Raw genomic sequence first — 21,869 nt, forward strand, 5'->3', positions numbered from 1 at the left:
TCCACCATCTCTTCCACTCCCTATACATCTTAGTCCATAAGAAAATCTCATGTTAGCTTCATAGATTCTATGACTGACCTCTGATGTCTTGAATGGTCTGTCAGCATCACAGTGTTGACACAAAATGTGCAATGTGCAAACCAAACCTTCTCTCTTTCCATCAACCAAATCCACATTTCCTCCACAAACAGAGCACTTGCAGGGTTTTCTAAGTGCTTCTGCCACCATTTCCATATCCACAATTCTGAAACCTGTATTTCTGTCATGATTTATTTCTTCTGACACAATCCCTGTCCCAAGTTTGATTTTAGATGCACTTGGAGACAAGCTAATGTTTGCATCTGTATGCCCGACCCTAACCTCAATGTCAGTTTTTCGCTTTATATTGGAAATATTGGACTTCCTATATTTTTAAATACTTTACCAGACCTAGGCATTGTAAAATCACTCTAATTCTACTGAACAGCACAAAACTTGTTTACAACACTCCCCAAAATTCTACACCACACTGAACCAGAAAATGGCTCCACAGCCTTCTGTACAACACTGCTGTTACGTATACAAAAAAATCACAGCCTTCTAAAGCTTTATTTTCTAGGTTAACAGGCCAAATTCTGCAATAAAATTTTTCCTCCATTTGGTACATTGAAAAGTGGGCTTGGCACATTACACTGCTTAGGGTTTTAATGTTTTTTATGCCATGTGTAGTTCAAATTTCAAGGAAAAAATTTGGGATAATAATCTCAATTATATTTACTATCAAATAAGCAAAGAAAAATAATTTGCAAATTTTTCATTATTTCTGCCACCATCTCCCCTTAAACCTCCATCATCAGGTGGATTTACATTTGTTACTATTTTGTGTGTGTGTGTGTGTGTGTGTGTGTGTGTGTGGGTGGGTGGGTGGGTGGTGATTTTTTGGTGGAACTTATGGCACTGTCTAGTGGAGAAACAGAACACTATTTCAGAGCATGGTCTTGGATTTATTTTGACAAAAACTAAACATATATCTAACGGAAAAATAAAATAAGAGTACCTCCAGCAGTCACAGGTTTCTTTCACCGTCTGAACACATGACATATATACTGTCATATTTCGTAAAAAAGTATGGCGTCAAAAATATTAGGTGCAAGGATTATATAATTGAAGAGAGACATTATCGCAAAGTACAAAGAAAATACATGGTAACAAAATTAGTACAGAATAAGTTTTAACGAATTTTGGAGACCATTGTTTTGAGGCGTTTAATACATGCATTGGAATAAATATTTCATGTGGTATTTTGTAAAGTTAATATAGCTTAAACTTCATATTCATTTAAATAATCAGATTACATGTTGCAAGCTTTAATTACAATAATTATGTTGTCTATAGTGGTAAAATTTTACACAAATAATTTTGGTTGGGCTTCACTGATAGGAATGAAAAGCTGGAGGCAGAAGCAAAGGAAGAGAAGGGGAAAGTGAGAGGAAGAGAGAGACAGTGGAAGGAGTGGTTGGACGAGAGCAAGCTTTCCAAAGTAGGGGTTTCTCAAGATTATATCTGTTGCATGTAATAACTGCCTTAGGTTGGGTTAATACATTGTTTAATGCTTTAAAATATGCAGATGGATGTACAATTTGTGCCATTAGTTGATGTACATATAGTTTCAAGCTGACAAGGGGTAATAAGCTGTTGGGCTGCTGGTATATTTGTAAATGAGGTCAATCCCTTTTACTTTTGAGGGTATCATGGTAAGAAAATGAAATACTTATGGTAAATATTACTGTGTGTATGTGAGTGTGTACATTGCAAATTTAACAACATAGGCAGTTGCTAAAGACAGAGATTATAGTATTGTAAATATTGTCATTTAAGATGGATTCAGGTTGTTTTGTTTGATGTTTGCCTATTTGGAGTGTTTCAAGGATGTCTGGTGTTTTATCCTTAGGTTGGACATGCAGGATGCTGATACTTGGTTTGTTAACATGGCATTCTGTTTTATGCAGGTGGGTGGCTATTGCTGATGTGTTATTTTTTTGTTTTTTAGTGCTGCCATGTGTTCTTTGAATCTAATCTCAAATGATCTGCCTGTCTGGCCTATGTAGAAGCAATCACAGTCCAAACATTTTATTTTGTACACACGTATGTGATGATGAGTGCGTTTCATGTGTGGATATTGTGAGGTAGCTTCTGTCCAATCTAATTGTCTGTGGTAAAGGATATGTTAACGTCTTTTGGTTTGAAGACGTTGGAAATCTGATATGAAATATTACCTAGAAAGGGGATTGTATGGAAGATGTTTTATTTTTGTTTTTTGTGATGTTATTGCTTTGCCACTATTGAGTGTATTAGGGTGTTTACCATGGAGCTGTTATAACCATTTGCAATTGCTGTTTGTTTTACTATTTAAATTTCTTGTTCACATTTGTCTTCAGAGTGTGGTAGTGGGATAGCCCTATTGATCATGTACCGGTATGTTGCCATCTTGTGGGCTGTAGGGTGAAAAGAGGAGCTGTGGATAGTAGTATGTGTTTTGGTTAGGCTTCCAATAAATTTCAAACTTATGTCGTCTGTTGTTTATTCTGATGATAAGGTGTAAAAAGTTTATACTGTCACTTGCTTGGTGTTCAACTGTGGATTTTGTTTTCATGGGAATCGTTGAATAATTGGTTCAAGTCATTATATCGTCTTTTGTGCCATTTATTAAAATGGTGGTATCACCTACATATCTGTAGTAGTAGATATTTTTGAGGAGGCAGTGATTGGAATTCAGGATTTTTTCTTCTAAGTTACTTTTAAATATTTCAGCTAACAATTTAACAATGGTTAGAGAAGTTCCTCCCTATGCCCGACAAGACGCCTCCTGAGGTGCGACAAGGTAGTAGTAGGCAAAACGTAACAGGGAATAACAATATTAATGTGGTAATAGTAAACTGCAGGAGCATCTATAGAAAGGTCCCAGAACTGCTCTCATTAATAAACGGTCACAATGCCCACATAGTACTAGGGACAGAAAGTTGGCTGAAACCAGATGTAAACAGTAATGAAATTCTCAACTCAGATTGGAATGTATACAGAAGAGACAGGCTGGGCAGTGAAGGGGGAGGCGTATTTATAGCGATAAAAAGTGCAATAGTATTGAAGGAAATTTATGGAGATCCAAAATGTGAAATAATTTGGGTGAAGGTCATGGTTAAAGCAGGCTCAAACATGCTAATTGGATGTCTCTATAGGCCCCCTGGCTCAGCAGCTGTTGTGGCAGAGCACCTGAAGGAAAGTTTGGAAAATATTTCGAGACTTCCCGACCATTTTATAGCTCTGGGTGGAGGCTGGGACAAACGGGTGGCAGGGACATGGAATCCAGTGAAATTTTTTTAAGTGCATTATCTGAAAACTACCTTGAGCAGTTAAACAGAGAACCGACTTGTGGCAATAACATATTAGACCTTCTGGTGACAAACAGACCCGAACTATTTGAAATAGTTAACACAGAACAGGGAATCAGCGATCATAAAGCAGTTACTGCATCAATGATTTCAGCCGTAAATAGAAATATTAAAAAAGGTAGGAAGATTTTTCTGTTTAGCAAAAGTGACAAAAAGCAGATTTCAGAGTACTTGACGGCTCAACACGAAAGTTTTGTCTCAAGTACAGAGAGTGTTGATCAATGGACAAAGTTCAAAACCATCATACAATATGCAATAGATGAGCATGTGCCAAGCAAGATCGTAAGAGATGGAAAAGAGCCACCGTGGTGCAACAACCGAGTTAGAAAACTGCTGCGGAAGCAAAGGGAACTTCACAGCAAACATAAACATAGCCAAAGCCTTGCAGACAAACAAAAATTACGCGAAGCAAAATGTAGTGTGAGGGGGGCTATGTGAGAGGCATTCAATGAATTCGAAAGTAAAGTTCTATGTACTGACTTGGCAGAAAATCCTAAGAAATTTTGGTCTTATGTCAAAGAAGTAGGTGGATCAAAACAAAATGTTCAGACACTCTGTGACCAAAATGGTACTGAAACAGAGGATGACAGACTAAAGGCCGAAATATTAAATGTCTTTTTCCAAAGCTGTTTCACAGAGGAAGACTGCACTGTAGCTCCTTCTCTAGATTGTCGCACAGATGACAAAATGGTAAATATCGAAATAGACGACCGAGGGAGAGAGAAACAATTAAAATCGCTCAAAAGAGGAAAGGCCACCGGACCTGATGGGATACCAGTTTGATTTTACACAGAGTACGTGAAGGAACATGCCCTCTTCTTGCAGCAGTGTACCGTAGGTCTCTAGAAGAGCGAAGCGTTGCAAAGGATTCGAAAATGGCACAGATCATCCCCGTTTTCAAGAAGGGACATCGAACAGGTGTGCAGAATTATAGACCCATATCTCTAATGTCTATCAGTTGTAGAGTTTTGAAACACGTATTATGTTAGGGTATAATGACTTTTCTGGAGACTGGAAATCTACTCTGTAGGAATTAGCATGGGTTTCGAAAAAGACGATCATGTGAAACCCAGCTCGCGCTATTCATCCATGAGACTCTGAGGGCCATAGTCACGGGTTATCAGGTAGATGCCGTGTTTCTTGACTTCCGCAAGGCATTCGATATAGTTCCCCACAGTCGTTTAATAAACATAGTAAGAGCATATGGACTATCAGACCAATTGTGTGATTGGATGTAAGAGTTCCTAGATAACAGAACGCAGCATGTCATTTTCACTGGAGAGAAGTCTTCCAAAGTAAGAGTGATTTCAGGTGTGCTGCAGGGGAATGTCGTAGGACCATTGCTATTCACAATAAACATAAATGACCTTGTGCATAACATCGGAAGTTCACTGAGGCTTTTTGTAGATGATGCTGTAGTATATCGAGAGGTTGTAACAATGGAAAATTGTACTGAAATGCAGGAGGATCTGCAACGAATTGACGCATGGTGCAGGGAATGGCAATTGAATCTCAATGTAGACAAGTGTAATGTGCTGCGAATACATAGAAAGAAAGATCCTTTATCATTTAGCTACAATATAACAGATCAGCAACTGGACGCAGTTAATTTCATGAATTATCTGGGAGTAGGCATTAGGAGTGATTTAAAATGGAATGATCATATAAAGTTGATCATCGGTAAAGCAGATGCCAGACAGATTCATTGGAAGAATCCTAAGGAAATGCAATCCGAAAACAAAGGAAGTAGGTAACAGTACACTTGTTCGCCCACTGCTTGAATATTGCTCACCAGTGTGGGATCCGTACCAGGTGGGGTTGATAGAGGAGATAGAGAAGATCCAACAGAGAGCAGCGCGCTTCGTTACAGGATCATTTAGTAATCGCGAAAGCGTTACGGATATGATAGATAAACTCCAGTGGAAGACTCTGCAGGAAAGACGCTCAGTAGCTCGGTACGGGCTTTTGTCGAAGTTACGAGAAAATACCTTCACCGAGGAGTCAAGCAGTATATTGCTCTCTCCTACGTATATCTCGCAAACAGACTATGAGGATAAAATCAGAGATGTTAGAGCCCAAACAGAGGCATACCGACAATCTTTCTTCCCACGAACAATACGAGACTGGAATACAAGGGAGAACCGATAGAGGTACTCAAGGTACCTTCCGCCACACACCGTCAGGTGGCTTGCGGAGTATGATGTAGATGTAGATGTTATGTACAATTTTACTACTGTAGACAACATAATAAATAGGTTTCCTTTAATTTATGTCTATGGTCACAAACTTTTTTTAACAGATTACCGGTTTCAGTCTATAATGACCATCATCAGATCTGTTTTATAGAAACAAAGTAGTAATGTTTTTATAAAACAGTTCTGATGATGGTCATTATAGACTGAAATCAGTAATCTGTTTTAAAAAAAGTTGTGACCATAGACAATAATTAAAGAAAACTTATTGTATATACGGGTCATTGTTTTATTCGAGACAATGTCGCAGCTTGTGAGACAACGTAATTATTGTAATTAAAGCTTGCAACATGTAACCTGATTATTTAAATGAATATGAAGTTTAAGCTATATTAACTTGACAAAATACCACATGAAATATTTATTCCAATGCATGTATTCAACACCTAAAAACGAAGATCTCCAAAATCCGTTAAAACTTATTCTATATTAATGTTGTTACAATGTATATTCTTTGTACTTTGTGACAATGTTTCTCTTCTACTATATGATCCTTGCAACTAACAGTTTCCAGATACCATATTTGTTTACAAAATGTGACAGTATACATGTCATGGGTTATGATAGAGAACAGAACCTGTGACCACTGGAGGTACTCTTATTTTATTTTTACCGTTAAATGTACATTTAGTTTTTGTCAAAAGAAATCGAAGACCATGTTTTGAAATAGTGTTCTGTTTCTCTACTATACAGTGCCACAAGTTCCTCCATAAAATTTTACCCCCCCCCCCCCCCCCATGCATGCTCTGTAATGTGCTCCCATACTGGCCACAGGTTAGGTGAGGGGATCTTGTGGAACAGCATTCCGGTCCTCCACCACTGCAGTTGCGAAGTAATGGATTGTCGTCGGTGCATGTGAGGTGCTGCAATATATCTCCCTAACAAACGTGCTAGATGGGAATTAAGCCGTGTAACAAGTAGGCCGGGCTTTTTGTCGAGTATTCACTTATTCCAAGAGCTGCTTCACATGCACAGTTAGATGGATTTGCATATTGTGGTCCATAAAAATGAAGTGAGGACCAAATGCATCCCTTGAAAGACAAATATGGGGAAGTAGTACAGAGTCACAATAATGTTGACTCCTGAGTGTACTGTGTTCAAAGATTTGGGACTCGGTACGCCCACGAAACATTATGCGTCCTCACAGCAAACATCTGGACCACCAAACCAATCGTGTCTGACAATATTCCTGGGCACTTTATATGTTCCCACCCCTTGCCATATGTGGGTAGATAACACTATTAATGCTGGTCACTGTGCCCTACCATTAATGTCAAGCTTAGTTTGACTATGCGCAGCCGTGTTAAAGCCACTGTAGTTTTAAGAGATAGCAGCTCAGTGTACTGAACTCTACAACCTGAATAACACCAAATAATTTAAAAATTTAATATTGTATGCTCTTTTCCATGCTGTATATGTACAGTAACTAATATTTCCTAACTGGAAAACCTTCCTGATGTTACAATTTCTATGGTGAACAGTGTGTTTTTTGTTGTTTAAACATTACATATGAATTTACTTTCGTCCATCCCTTCTTTCTTCATATGTCTAACTTATTTTCTGGCTGTGGTCCATACACTGCTTCATTATGGCTTTAAGAGGTGGATCCACAGCTCATCCAGTGACAAATCGGCACAACGAGTTGATAACTTCCGAAAGAGTTGAAACATTTCCGTCCCATTCTGTTTAATATTTGTTAGCAATCAGTAAATGTAGACCCAATTTTGACGTTTTCTTCTCATTAACTCTTCATTCAAATGTACTGTACTCTTTCTTCTGATATGCCTATGGCATAACCTATTTTATATACCTCTCATTTTTGATTGTCCAGTAATATATCGTGCAATTTCTTAATATCCTCCACATGCACCATCTTCAGTGGAAGCATAGCTACTCTGAATTTAGCCACCTCGGAACTGTTGAAAATTAAGTAGCAGCTTTCTTACATGTCTTCAACAATTTGTATAATGTCCATTGCAATAAACCAGCCATAATAAAGATCTATTTTGACAGCACAATCTACATTGCACTGATTTATGCCAAAGTTGGCAACAATGAAGTAGAGAAGGGTGGAAGGTGAGGCAAATATAGCTTCAGTCCTGACACATACGGGCATTTCCCTCAATTTTTACTGTACTTAACTATCTTTAAAAAAAAACTAAGGAATACTTCTTTACCACCTCCAACAATTCATCAAATTAGTTTATAACTGTCTGAATAGTGTTTACTTAATGTCAGCACTTTCGGTCCACACTGAACACAAGGTAATAAGCAGGTAACTGATACCCCTTGTTAACTGAGGTGCATATAGTTTTCCCAAAATTTTAGCTCTGTTTCAATACATCCCTACCGCTTTTCTGGGGGCTTACAATAAACCTCTGACACTGACCCTGAAAATCACCCATCACAAATATGCTCACCTGGAAAGCACCTTGTTGGCACACATATTCCTATGAAAATATTCTTTTATTTAACAATAGCAATTTCACCCTTAAGACTGTTTTTGAGGTTTTATACGAACATTAAGAGCACAATAATTGTGAAACTTCCTGGCAGATTAAAACTGTGTGCCCGACCGAGACTCGAACTCGGGACCTTTGCCTTTCGCGGGCAAGGGCTCTACCAACTGAGCTACCGAAGCACAACTCACGCCCGGTCCTCACAGCTTTACTTCTGCCAGTACCTCGTCTCCTACCTTCCAAACTTGCCCGCGAAAGGCAAAGGTCCCGAGTTCGAGTCTCGGTCGGCCACACAGTTTTAATCTGCCAGGAAGTTCCATATCAGCACACACTCTGCTGCAGAGTGAAAATCTCATTCTGGCACAGTAATTGTGTTCACTGAATGATTTTTAGAAATCTACTCACATTTTAGTACAATTTGTTTTACTCATCACAGTGCAAGTTTCAATGGAATAATCATAAACTATTTTCAAAACTGATTTGTTCACACATACTTCGTTTATTAAGTCACCATCTGAGACAACATCACTTTCATAAAAAAAACTTTCAGGTCTGACTTAAGAATGATATCAGGATTTTGATTAAACAAATAAGAGGAAGTCTGTTGTTGCCTGACATTCGTCACTCAACTACATATTACACAGAACAACTTCGAAAATGTTTTTTCTTCAGTTTAACAAATGCAATGTTAGCAACAATGATGCACCACAAGTTTCAACCAGTTTCAATTCTTATAATACATTCCAAATCAAATGGTATATATTGTGCATGCATGCATGCGTGTGCGTGTGTGTTTTTATTGATCAGTACATGTGCCTAATGAATTACACTTAGCTTTTCTGATGAACAGAAAATCTTTTCATACATCTGACTTCTTGGGATTCTAAACAATTACAAGTAAGATGTGATTCAATCATTAGAAGCCTACAATATACTAGGTGCCATAACAATATGTACCTATGTAATTAAATGCAAACAGTTTGATAACGTAATTAGCACCAACTGGGCAACCAGGATTTTTGCTTTCAAGTCCCCCGAGTTTAATAACAGAACTACAAGAAGAGATATTACCAAACAGTATAAAAATAACTCCATACAGATAAGGCATATATCCAGTGGCCTTCAGCCAAGCAAAAATATTGTGGAACTACATTAGAATATCTACATAAACTTTTATGCAGTATGAGGGCTAAAATGGGAAATTTTAATTATCTCCTTGATAAAACAAAGTTAGGCTACATAATCTTTTGTTTGCAGATACATGGTGTGTACACACACATCCTCACACCACAGTACTCCAGCACACTGCTAGATGGGCCAAAACATAATGGCGCAGCCTGTCTCCACTTTATCTGGGGATGGGTGGGCCATTTCACTTTGGCTCCTCTAGCAGGGTGCATCAGCACTTTCACATGTGGATTTCTCTGTGCCAGATATGCACACATGTACCTGCAAACAACAAATTATGCAAATTTATTTTTTCATGGCGGCAATCAAAATTTTATTAGGACTGACGAAGGATGTAGGTTGCTGCAGTTACTTGGAGATGAAGCTTGCACAGGATATAGTAGCAAGGAGAGCTGCATCAGCCCAGTCTCTGGACCGAAGACAATGACAACAACCCCCACATTCATGGTAGATAGGTACTTCACGCCTTTTTTTTTTACTGGAGTTCATGGTATGTGACTACATGGTTCACTGAAAATGCACACACTTCATACACCAAAATCAGAATTTAGACACTTACATTGCTCCAAGATGACCAGTGCGTCTGCAGGGACTTATCCCTTGCACGCACGTACGGGACTTGGTAGATTAATCTGCCACGAGTAATGAGTATGATGGGCAAACATCTATTAGGCACACTGCGAATGTTGTGGTGTGGACATGTTGGGAATGTGGATCTCACGGGGAGCACTATCCTCTGTGCCCTCGGTGGCTCAGATGGATAGAGCGTCTGCCATGTAAGCAGGAGATCCCGGGTTCGAGTCCCGGTCGGGGCACACATTTTCAACATGTCTCCAGTGAAGTATATCAACGCCTGTTTGCAGCTAGGGTGTCTATTTAATTATCATTTCATTTCTAGCAAAGCTGCATGGTCATCCACGGTATGTGTTCTTTCGGGAACAGATACTACCGTCATATATAGTTAACATAATCTAGCTCATGTCAAATATCCTTGTACAAATACAAGATTATTATGAAACTTCCTGGCAGATCAAAACTGTGTGCCCGACTGAGACTGCCAGGAAGTTTCATATCAGCGCACACACTGCTGCAGAGTGAAAATCTCATTCTGGAAGATTATTATGGGTTAGCAGTCACCAAATACGTGACATGATTATGAACTACCTTCTCACCCCATCTTTCCTATCAGTCAGACCCTTTCATCCTCTCAAAACTAATCTAATATGTATGCTGAAAAGCCTTTAATGATATTTTTGTGAAAATCCAGTGAGTACATACCACAGGCATGCTTTTTTCTCCAATTCGGAGTTCATTCTTTTCAGCCAATCTGCACTATATGCAGTCTCACAAAACTGTTCAAATGGAAACCTTTCGCATTTCAGAATTACAACCCATTATTTTTTAACACAATTTTCTATTCCACCCTTATAACTGTTTAAACCCAAGATCTCAAGCACGTGTTACTTCCTAAATGTAACTGAACATTTTTTTTATAATTTCTCTACACAATTCAGTGGAACAATGAATGAAATAAACGTCATAGCCAAATTCTACTGTAACTCCATACCTTATCTTCAACACGTAGTAATGACCCATAAGAACCTTTCCCATTATTTTTCAACATCAGCTGAATTGAGAATCATTCAAACATTCAACACTCCCACAATTAAAGCTGTGTGCTGGACCAGGTCTCTAACTTAGAACCTCCCAATTTACAGGCAATGCTCATTCTCGCTACAATATATAGGCACAATTCACAACCTGCCATTATCCCGTATCCTACTTTCCAATTTATTCAGCGTACAATCCCCTAGATTGCGACTACACCATTTCTCCCCAGTAGTCTTTCTTCTGAGAGCGCTGGTCCGCCAAAGTATACAGGAGAGCTTGTGTGAACTTTGGAAAGTAAGGTGGTTGAGAAGTACTGTCAGAAGTGCACCTTTTAGTGTGTCACGCGTCTTGCCTGAATGGTTCACTCTGCACTAGCACTGCCTCCAACGTGCAAAGTTCTGGATTTGTATTCCATTTCAACACACTGTGTTCATCTACCAGAATGTTTAAAAAAACACCACACAGTGAAAATTCATTCTTGATTCAAACATTCCAACTGTGCTAATATATCAAAATTCCATAAAAAATATCAAGACTCTTGGTGAACAATGTCTGTTGTCATACACCAATACTGCAAAGCTTTTATTTCTACCACATGCAATTCTTTGATAATTACAGTGCCCCTACAACTATAACTACATAAAATTTTAAAGAAATGAGTAATTCTAGAAAGTTAATGCAACAAGGCTTGCCATTGGGGCTTTTTCCACTTCGTAAATTCGATTATTTAACGCCAACAGCTGTTAGTATTCTCTGACATTTCTACTGCCACTGAATAAAAATAATCATTGTAATGTTTGTGAACGCTTAAATTTTGCTACCGGTTACGAAGTTAAATAAGATTAAAGAAAAATCCCCAAAGGGGTGTCCAAAAACTGGGCTGCTAAACCTTCAAAGAAAAACTTCGCTCATAGTTACGTACGTAATCATATCAGATTAAATAACCGCTACCGGTGCTACCGTATTCGAGGCTCACTGCTACTTTACCTTTCAGTATGTTGCATCAAAGTAAAATTGGTAAGAGTTCAATTTGTATGTTTGTTTCCTAATCCCGCCATTTTTCGCAACCTGCTATTAACAATATACCATTATAGCATGCTTACCAAGAATTGCGTTTTCTCCATATGCATCCGTTAAATAATACATTCAATTGTTGCCGCAACGACGAAGTTATTATGCAAAGCATGGTGAAGATCACTCACTTCGCTTCTTATCGTCCATGACTATTTCTTCCGAGATTTTGTGTTCAATCCCAACGTATCAACAAAACCGCAAATAGTTACTTATTGTAAAGTTTGAAATCTCCACACCCAAGTGGGTGTGCGAAGATGACTGCACCATCGGCTATCAAATCCGCCTACTGTAACCCGGTGAGAACAATGGTTGCTCGTCATTTTATTAATTTATTCTGCCCGAAGCATGACTCATGCCGCTTATAGACATCACCTGAACCTACGGAACTACTGAATCTAGCTTCACTGCAATGCAGACGTGGTCGGCATGAATATTATTCATTACAATATTACACTAAATACTCGGACGCCAAAAAGATTAGAAAATGGAAGGCGAAAGAATGTTTCCGCCAAGAGAAACACGATAAACAGTTGCAACATAAACTGGAAACGGGGAATCCCAGTGCCGCCACCAAACACTCCCACACGTATTGAGCATGTTCTTAAAAATGAAACAATACTGAAGGAGGTATCCCAACTAGTCATGCACGCTGCTTATATATCATAATAAAATTTTCAAATCAAAAATAAATTGCCATTACTTGTTCACATAAATTTTCGTCGTAACGCACCTTACAGAGTCTCATTTAAGCGCCGTGCTTGTCCGTCATGTCCGCGCTAATATTACATACGATTCTAATATAAACAAATATTTATACACAACTGAAAGATTATAAGGTTTATATATTCTATAAATTACGGTTCTGTATCATATTAAGAGACTAATATCATCCCACATCAACACACTGCAGCATGTTCCATTATATTGATCTCACTGCAGTAGCGTCTGAATGCAACAAGTGCCTAACTCTCAGTAAATTATCAGTTTATTACATTGACTGAATTGGAGACTGCAGATACATAACTAAATACTTACCAGTAGTTGGGTGTATATTTACAGTCGGACCGTTGCGGAAATAAATTGAGAAGTGGTTTTTTCGTCGAACTTGTCACCACTCCGGTATCCTGTCTCTGGACTCGGGCTGCATTGGACACCTTTTCTGCCATTATAGTCCCCCGTGCTTGAAGTTTCCTACAAAAGCTACATGAGAAATATCAGGCTAACTTGTATACCAGATCATTCTAACGCGTTCTAGCGTCTCTACTAAGCGTCCGATTTATGCGTCTGCATCTACTTTGAGCAGTGCATTGCAAAGCATTTCACACCGGTATGTCTCAAAGATGGCACACACACTCTCTGAAGCGTTGATATTTACCCTACGGAGTAGGTACTTCTCTGATGCGAACCAAGAGAAGGGTGTGAACATTCAGACACGCAGAACGGATTTTTGTCATCAACATGCATTGTGTCCCTTGTCACATGACCCCGATATAGTAATAGTTTTCGATATAGGCACTCTGCTGAATTTACTGGTCATTACGCCGAAATAAAGGAAAAAGTAATGAACAGTTCTATATGGCCTTAGAATGTAGTATTATGGCGTTTTTTATTCCGGAGAACATCTAGGCATCAGTACTATAGAGCCTAATATTGCAGGTCAACAAAACTGGAATCAAAATCTCTACCCATAGTTTTAGCTAGTGTACATGTTCAATGTCTACGAACAAAATGTGATCAGTTGCCTATATTTATAGAAGATGCAAAGCCAGATGTGATATGTGTATGTGAGCACTGTCTCGACAAAGAAGAGGGTGAAAATTGCAGATGCATTGAATACCTAGAAATGGTGAGCTCATGGTATCGAGAAACTACCATTCATGAAAGCGCGTTTGTGTATGCCAATAAAAATCTCAACATTAGGCATGTGGACATGAGAAATTACTACTCTGATATGGATTTAAAACTGGCTGGCTTCGAACTAGTAGATATGCATATGATTACTGTTTCAGTGTATCATTCACCAAATGGAAATTTCGAAAACTTTATCACTAACTTGGAAAGTTGTTTACGTCACATAACACACCTTACACCAAAAACTGTAGTGTGTGGCCATCTCAATGTACACACAGGTGAAAACAGTACTACAAAAGAGAGAGCATTCTTGAATTTAGTAAATAGTTATGGTCTCTTTATAGCAAACAGACTTCAAACTAGAGGTGATGCCTACCTCGACATTATTATTACAAATTTAGATACCTGCAGTTACAAAATAAATGTAGTTGATGCAATGATAGCATTAGTCATGAAACTACAAACAAAGACTCTGGGTAACCAACAGACAAAATCATGGCAATCAAATTATGTGCTTCACAAAAGAGTAGTGCCAAAAGAAAAACTAGACACTTTCAATGCCTCTATGTCCAGTATAAACTGGCAGCAATTAATTACAGAAGCAAAACCCAATGTTGCCTTAAATGTTCTTTTCCAGACACTAAAATACAAATTTGGTGAGATGTTCTCACTGATACCACAGAAAAGCCACACAGGTAAAGCACGAGGAAAAGAGAAAATAGTAAATGCAAGAACATGGTACACACCTGAGCTAGACAATCTAAAAAAACATTGTCCTAATGTGGAATGACTGCGACAAAGCAGCCACAGATCCAAATAGTACACAATTGTTACACAGCAATTACTTACAGGCCAAGAGATTTTATGGGAAAAAAGTAGAAGAAGGTAAAAGGAGGGGGAATGATAGATTCATAAGAGAAGCTTGTAATCCGTGCAAAGCAGCCTGGACTCTAGTAAATGAGCATAGAAAGAAGCCTACTTCCTCTTCTAATGCCTGCAGTCCAGATGACTTCAGTGACTACATTAACAAAGTTACAGAAAACGCTGTTGCTGAAATCTCAGACTCGCTTATAGATCCTGCTGTTTACTTACCAAATAAAACTCTCAGCAAATGTGAAACATGGAAAAATGTACAAACAAATGACATAATGAAAAATAGTAAAATCTTACAAAACTTCGGAGAGTCAAGATATCTACAGGATGACTTGTACTGTCCTAAAGAAAACTATTGAAGAAATAGCACAGCCATTAGCAACAGCTATAAACAACTGTCTGTCTGCAGGAGTTTTCTCAGATTTCTTGAAACTTGCAAGGACGGTACTAGTTTACAAAAAAAGAAACCCAGATAATGTGTCAAGTTTTAGGCCAATATCAATCATCCCTGTACTAGCAAAAGTGATTGAATCCATCATGGAAGATCAGATCCTAAATTATTTAAAAAAAAAAAGAAACAACCTCTTCAAAGATGCACAATATGGGTTACGAAAGGGAAAGTCCTGTACCACTGCAGCATTAGACTTATTAAGAAAAGTAACACAGGCTTTCGAGGAGTGTGTGTTTGTGCACTCACACTGTGCAACCAAAGCAAAGCTTTCGACTGCATTCCCCATAAGATCTTACTCAAAAAAATAAAATGCTATGGTGTGGGAGGTATAGCCCTACCTACACTTCTATCTTACTTGGAAAACAGAAGGCAAATTGTTTCAATCCATGGAGCAAGATCCCAGGAACAAAAGGTAGAACACGGCATGCCACAAGGTCCGGTCGTAGCCCCACTCCTCTTCCTCATTTTTGTAAATGATCTAAGTGAAGTTGGTGAGACACTACAATTTGCGGACGACACCACTCTTACTGTCAAAGGGGAAAATTCAGCACAAGCAGTCATGAAGTTTGATGTACAGTTCCAAAACGCTAAAAAATTGTTCATCGCCAAGAAGATGAAAGTAAACGAAGAAAAAAACTTCACATGGTATGCAGCCTTACAAAAAAAAAAAAAAAAAAAAAAAACCACAGACTCTGACCATATGGAATCTGTGAAACTGTTAGACTTCGCAACAGACCACTAACTCTCATGGAATGGACACACTGTGCATGTACGCAAGAAACTCTCTCGTGTAATATACCTCCTACAAAGATTAAAAAAAGTGATTACAGACCATTTTCTGATTACTGTCTACTATGCTTTGATCGATAGCCACATTTTGTAAGGATTAAAGCTATGGGATCATTTGGCAGGCTGCAAGGATGTACTGCTACTGCAAAAGAAGGCAATAAGAATTATTGCATCCAGCAGCAGCCAGGAACACTGCACACCATTATTCAGAACATTGGGAGTAGTGACTGTTTATTGCCACTATGTATTATTATGCCTCATATAGGTAAGGAAAAACCTAGACACCTACAGCAAGAGGCATAACATCTATAAACATAATACCCGCAGCAAAGAAGACATAATTCTTCCAACCTGCCGACTGTCCAAAACAAGAGACAGTTTTCCGGTGATCGCTGTGAGGATGTTCAACAAACTACCTGTTGAATTGCAGACGCTGCTACTGGATAACTTCAAGAAACATATTGCTGAAGGCCTGAAACAATGCCCACTATACTCAGTCCAAGAATTCTTTGACTGTGAAGAACGCGAATGGACACAGTAAACATGACATGATCTATATACATTACCTGTATAAAGTTAAGATGTTATTCTGTAACAGATTATATTGTAAATCACATGATTGTAACTTTGACACAGTCTGTCCAGCCATGGCTGATGAACGACGAAGACCTGGTAATAAATGGTAATATGAAGACATTCCATTCAAAAGTATTGCAAATTTTGCTAGCACACTTCATCAGTATCCCAACAGTACTTTTTGAATAGCGGATAAACTTGGCTTAAAGCTTTGGAGAGCAATGTGCAAGTGTATTTCGTTTGTTTATGACACCTGTCACAATACAAACATCACTAGTTTTTTGTTTCTAATTATAGGCAATGAATGGATGGCCATCATTATTGTTTAAGTTTTGTACTGAACTTTATCGTATTTCCGAGAGAGTGTTCTAACGAATTATGCTATAGAGGCGCAAAATGGACACTGTCGTTGCATGTTTCCTGAAGTATGCCTAATTTACAGACTTGAAAGGAACCAAAATTTCAGTTTATACCACATGATTGTCCATTACTTTTCATGATTTTTCTTTAATTATTTGTTATTTCTTATACAAGGTACCAACATTATTTAACATTTTAATGTGTATCTTTGGGACACTCTCGTGTCTACTACATCACAGAACGACTATAATGTAAAACAATTCAACTGAGTTGAATGTATGTACAGCAATGTTTTCATTTCCAGATATAGTTTTAAATTTCGCTCATTATTAATCCCACACAATCACTCAGCATGTCATATGTAGTAGCAGTTTTATGAATACTGATTTTAAGGGGCCAGTGGAGGGGAATGGTGACCCTTGATGGCGTCATTCAAAGACAAAGACATAAATACAATAAGACAAAACAACTGATATCATAATTATTCATTCCTGCAGTGCAAATTGAACTAGTTGTTATGAGAACATAGTGCAGCAGAAAACATAGCAGATAGTATGACTAAACTAATCCTTGCTAAGCTGAGGATAGCACTTTCTTCGGCCAACTCTCATTTCTTACACAACTGAAAGCAAATACTGTAAATGCTTTCACAATTGAAAACTGAATTGAGTGAGCAATATTGTAAGGAATTTGAGCTACAGCATATTACAATGCCCACAAGTCCACATTTTAAAATAAAAATAAACATTGCTCCAAATCTTTGAACTCAACAACAACACAACTAAGTGAAACTCAAAGTTTAGGGAACAATCACACTCTGTTATCACTATGTCTTAAAACTACAAACTTTTTTAATTTTACTAGTCCATAATAGTTTGCTACTTTAAGAAATATCACTGACGAAAAACCGCAACAGGCCACATTTTTTTGAGTCACACCTCCATGACTAGTTTTTGGCATAGGCTGATTGTCAGATGGAAGAGAGGATTTCTTCGGGAGGACGATAGTTGAAACTCACGTCCAGCCATCCAGATTTAGGTTTTCCGTTATTTCCCTAAATTGCTCCAGGTTAATGACAAGATGGTTCCTTTGAAATGGTACAAACGATTTCCTTCCCCACTCTTGACACAATCTGAGCTTGTGCTCTGTCTCTAATGTCTTTGCTGTCGACATTACTTTAAACCTATTCTTCCTTCCTTCCTGCCTTGTTTCCTTCTTTTGAAGATCTCTTGTACAATCTTCGTTCCACAATCAAGACTGCACATAAAATGGCGGACACTTGTGTTTAAGTCAGCCAAGGAGGCTGATGTCAGTTATGTGTAGGCCGAAGTAGTGTCATTTCCAGTGGAACCAGTGGCAGTGACGTTAGAATGAGATGTCTTCCATAAAACTTGATGCGACCATTGAACTTGATAGTAGCCCAAAAAATTAAGAACTTTGTGGATGCCATACGGGATTCCACCTTTTTCCATTGTTTTTGTATTATAACTAGCATTTTATGGCAGTATGCCATTTCAAGGCAATGGCATAGTGAAGATTTATCACAAACACATCTGTGAGATTTGTTATAATTAAATATCAGTTAATGACACATTGGTGATAAAAGCCTTCAGGAGATACTAAGATAAAAGACTCTGTTGTTGAAAGTTGTATGTGTGCATACTACTTCGTGTTTGTCAAAGTTTCTCAGATTTTCTTATTAACACAATTTTTTGCAAATTCTGTGATATTTACTTATAACAGAGCTTTCTCTTATGAGTGAATTCGTTCGATTTTGTGACGTCAGCATTATTTAAAAACTTAAGATTAAATAGTTGAGACTGAAACGAGCAACAGTGACATTTATAATTTTGCTTGTCACAAACGCTTAGCTGTTTTTTCCGAATATGTTGTGATTTCCGAGGGTCCACTTACACACAGTTTACATCTGTAAAACTCTACGTGACAACGAACCTAGATAGCAGCTGACAAATGTGCTGGACAAGTATTTGCCCTTTTGATGTCACTTCTGGGTAAATTGGGAGAGGCTCTAGCTTCTCCCGATATGTGTAAATCTGATGTCACATCAACTTCTTATTTGACTGCTTACACTATGCCTGCTGTCGGACGATGGGCCTGTGCCCCAAACTGGTAAGGTGAAACAAAACATTAATTTAAAATGTGTGGCTGGTTGCAATTGTTTCTTCACTGATATTTTTAACTATATTTCTTTAAAAATGCCATTTGTTATGAGAAACCGAATCATTAGCATACCAGAAGTTTCTTTACATGCAAGTAATAATGTTGCATTTAGTGACCGTTATTTTCTCTTGATTCTTTTATTTGACGATTCTGTTACAAAATCCTATTATTTGATAATATAGCTGGCATTACCTTGTGAACAGTCTTGATAATGAATTAACAATACACAGTCTAGAAGGGTTCCTGGCGGCAAGATATTTTTCAATACATGTTATTCTTTGAAGACCATGGAGTTTCATAGCAGCATATATACCTCTGTGGAGTGAAAGATTCATCCTGAAAAATTTAATGATATTTACGTCCAGGAGCTGTGAGATATAATAGTTTATTTTCTAAGTATCTGACAAAACCTTAAACTGAAAAATATCTGTGTTCAGCTGGTGTGTCACCAAATAATAGCAATGGTTTCCACATGAATTAACTCATTCTGCACTACCTGTAGTCATCTTGAACATTGATTACTTTTGTATTATGACATACAACAAAAAGAATATAAAAAAATGGTATTCAGTTACCAGAAAGGCATTTTTACCCACCTTCTAGCCCGAATAAATAACGCACACCTGTGCTGTGGCAATTGGTTTAGAGGCACCCAGCTAGAATCCTAATTGTGAAAGAAATTGTCATTGTTAGTATTTGGTGGGCAATGGCAGGAAAGGTAGTGGTGTACAGTACCTGATTACTAACAGTTCTCATACTTAACTTCTCATGGATGGGATTCACAGTCATATATCATCTCTTAAAAGACATCATAGTCGCCGTTGACTGTATAAAATAATTATTGTTACTATTGCAATTTCTGCCTTATGGCCATTTTCAAGTAACACTGCAAAGTTACATTCTGTCAGAATATAAAACTATCCGACATGAGTACATGAGAAAAAAAAAGTTCTCATACTGCTATTAAAGAGGAGCAGGGTACGTGCCAGCACTGGGTTTCACCTTCACTTCATCCATAACAAGACAAACACAGCATTACACAGAACAATTATTCATTGTAGTCATCCACATGCCACAGAAACACTCTTGACAGTTTATAACAGGACGGGCCAACACAACTACCTCCACTAGCGCTTTGTTTCGATGGCAATGTGTGATTCTCACAGCTGTCCCTGACACACTTCTCCTGAGTACGCAACTGACCTGATTAAATTTATTTTGCTAGGATGCATAATGTGAAGACAACTTGGTTTACAATGCTGACCAAGTACAGATATAAATTATTTCAAGAAATCACAAATTTTTGGACTATGATAATGAAAACATAAACTTCAAAGTGCCCATGTGGGATGTATCGAAGTGAAAGTATCCAAATCTCATGAAGCACACAACATCAACTTAACAGGGTAATAAAGAAAAGGGGATGAAAGGGGGAGCAGATGAGAACTATTAACACAAGCAGCCAATAAAGTAAAATACGATAAATCTGTATAACAATAAAATTAAGTATAGCAGGTTAGTGTTAGTGGATACTTTGATGCTTTTAACATAGTATTCAACGACAACAAAGATGCAATATCATAGTAGGAGAAGCAAACTAAAGTATGAGTGTAGTCTCTCATAAGAGGAAATCAGCCCAACCAATTCAGCAAAATCTATTCATTCTTAAGAATGTGAATCTTGTGTGCAATTATCAAGAGATCTGTATTAAGCAAAGACATGTTCAGAAGGATGAACAGCTTTCAGTTAGCTACTTTCACTGAGGCTTCAATGAGAGCAGATACGGCAAGTTACCTGAAGATCTGTAAAAGAGCTGATGAATCATGTACAGGGTGTCCATAATTCATGTTTCAGTTTCAAAACGCTGTAGAAAGAGAACCACTGCTCAGAATGACGTCAAATTTGAACAGCATATTTTTGAGGGAGGGGAAACGTCATGGCACCAAGAAAATTTAGAGAAAATCTTATCAATAGACAGCGCTGTAAGCGTCAGAATATCTACACCAACAGACATGTGGCATACAGTTGTTCTTCAGTTTGTGCCCGAGAGGTCCAGCGTGATAGTCTTCATGAAGGATTCTGCACAACTGGCGAAACGCTTTCACAAGAAGGGTAACCGCGCATGAGTAGCCCCGTGGAATTCTCAAACACTCAAGAGTATGGGAAAAGGAAATGGCCTGATGTCTGCTAAGGGTCTGGAGAAAATGATTACAAAATTCGAAAAGACTGGTTCTTTTGAAGTGTGGGAGAGGAAGGAAAGAAGTTGATTCAACGTCTGTTGAAGATGTAGCCACTGCACTGCAGGAGGTGAGCGGTGGCGTGCAAACATGCATTGCATAGGGACTTCCCTGTAAGTTGGACATGCCTGTGAGCATAATGCATAATCTCCTATGGAACATCCTGCAACGCTATCCATACAAAATCACCCATGTCCAGGAGGTGCTTCCTGATGATCTGCCTGCAAGACAACATCCGCTCTGGAATTTCTTGCTCCCATAGAGGTGAACAATGAATGGCCATCGAACATTCTATGGGCAGATGAAGCCCATTTCTATCTCTTAAAGACATGAAAAGATACCTAACTGTAGAATATGGGCAACGGAAAATCCGCACGCACATCAACTGCTGCCACTTCACGTCGCAAAGGTGACTGTGCGGTGCAGGCTGACGGCATCGTTTATCGTAGCGCCATATTTTTTCGAGGAGATACGTCCTGCGGGTCCTGTTACCATAGCTTGTAAACGCTATTCGAGTCTTCTGAACACAAACGTCATTA

General features: G+C 38.3%; 1 protein-coding gene and 1 non-coding gene across 3 annotated transcripts in view; one reads left to right on the forward strand and one right to left on the reverse strand.

Annotated features, from left to right (window-relative positions):
* LOC126249751 (protein N-terminal glutamine amidohydrolase) overlaps window positions 1–13,307 on the reverse strand; it is a 73,511-nt gene extending 60,204 nt beyond the window's left edge. For both annotated transcript variants that reach the window (XM_049951431.1, XM_049951432.1), the window contains exon 1: window positions 13,048–13,307. In XM_049951431.1, the coding sequence (XP_049807388.1) occupies window positions 13,048–13,178 (131 nt within the window). In that variant the 5' untranslated portion in view covers window positions 13,179–13,307. The remainder of the gene's footprint in view (window positions 1–13,047) is intronic.
* Trnat-ugu (transfer RNA threonine (anticodon UGU)) lies at window positions 10,068–10,142 on the forward strand. Its single transcript has one exon. It is a non-coding gene; the product is annotated as a tRNA-Thr (tRNA).
* Window positions 13,308–21,869: the final 8,562 nt, after the last annotated feature.

The sequence above is a fragment of the Schistocerca nitens genome, chromosome 3 (assembly GCF_023898315.1).
Source record: "Schistocerca nitens isolate TAMUIC-IGC-003100 chromosome 3, iqSchNite1.1, whole genome shotgun sequence".
In the NCBI taxonomy this organism is placed as follows: domain Eukaryota; kingdom Metazoa; phylum Arthropoda; class Insecta; order Orthoptera; family Acrididae; genus Schistocerca; species Schistocerca nitens.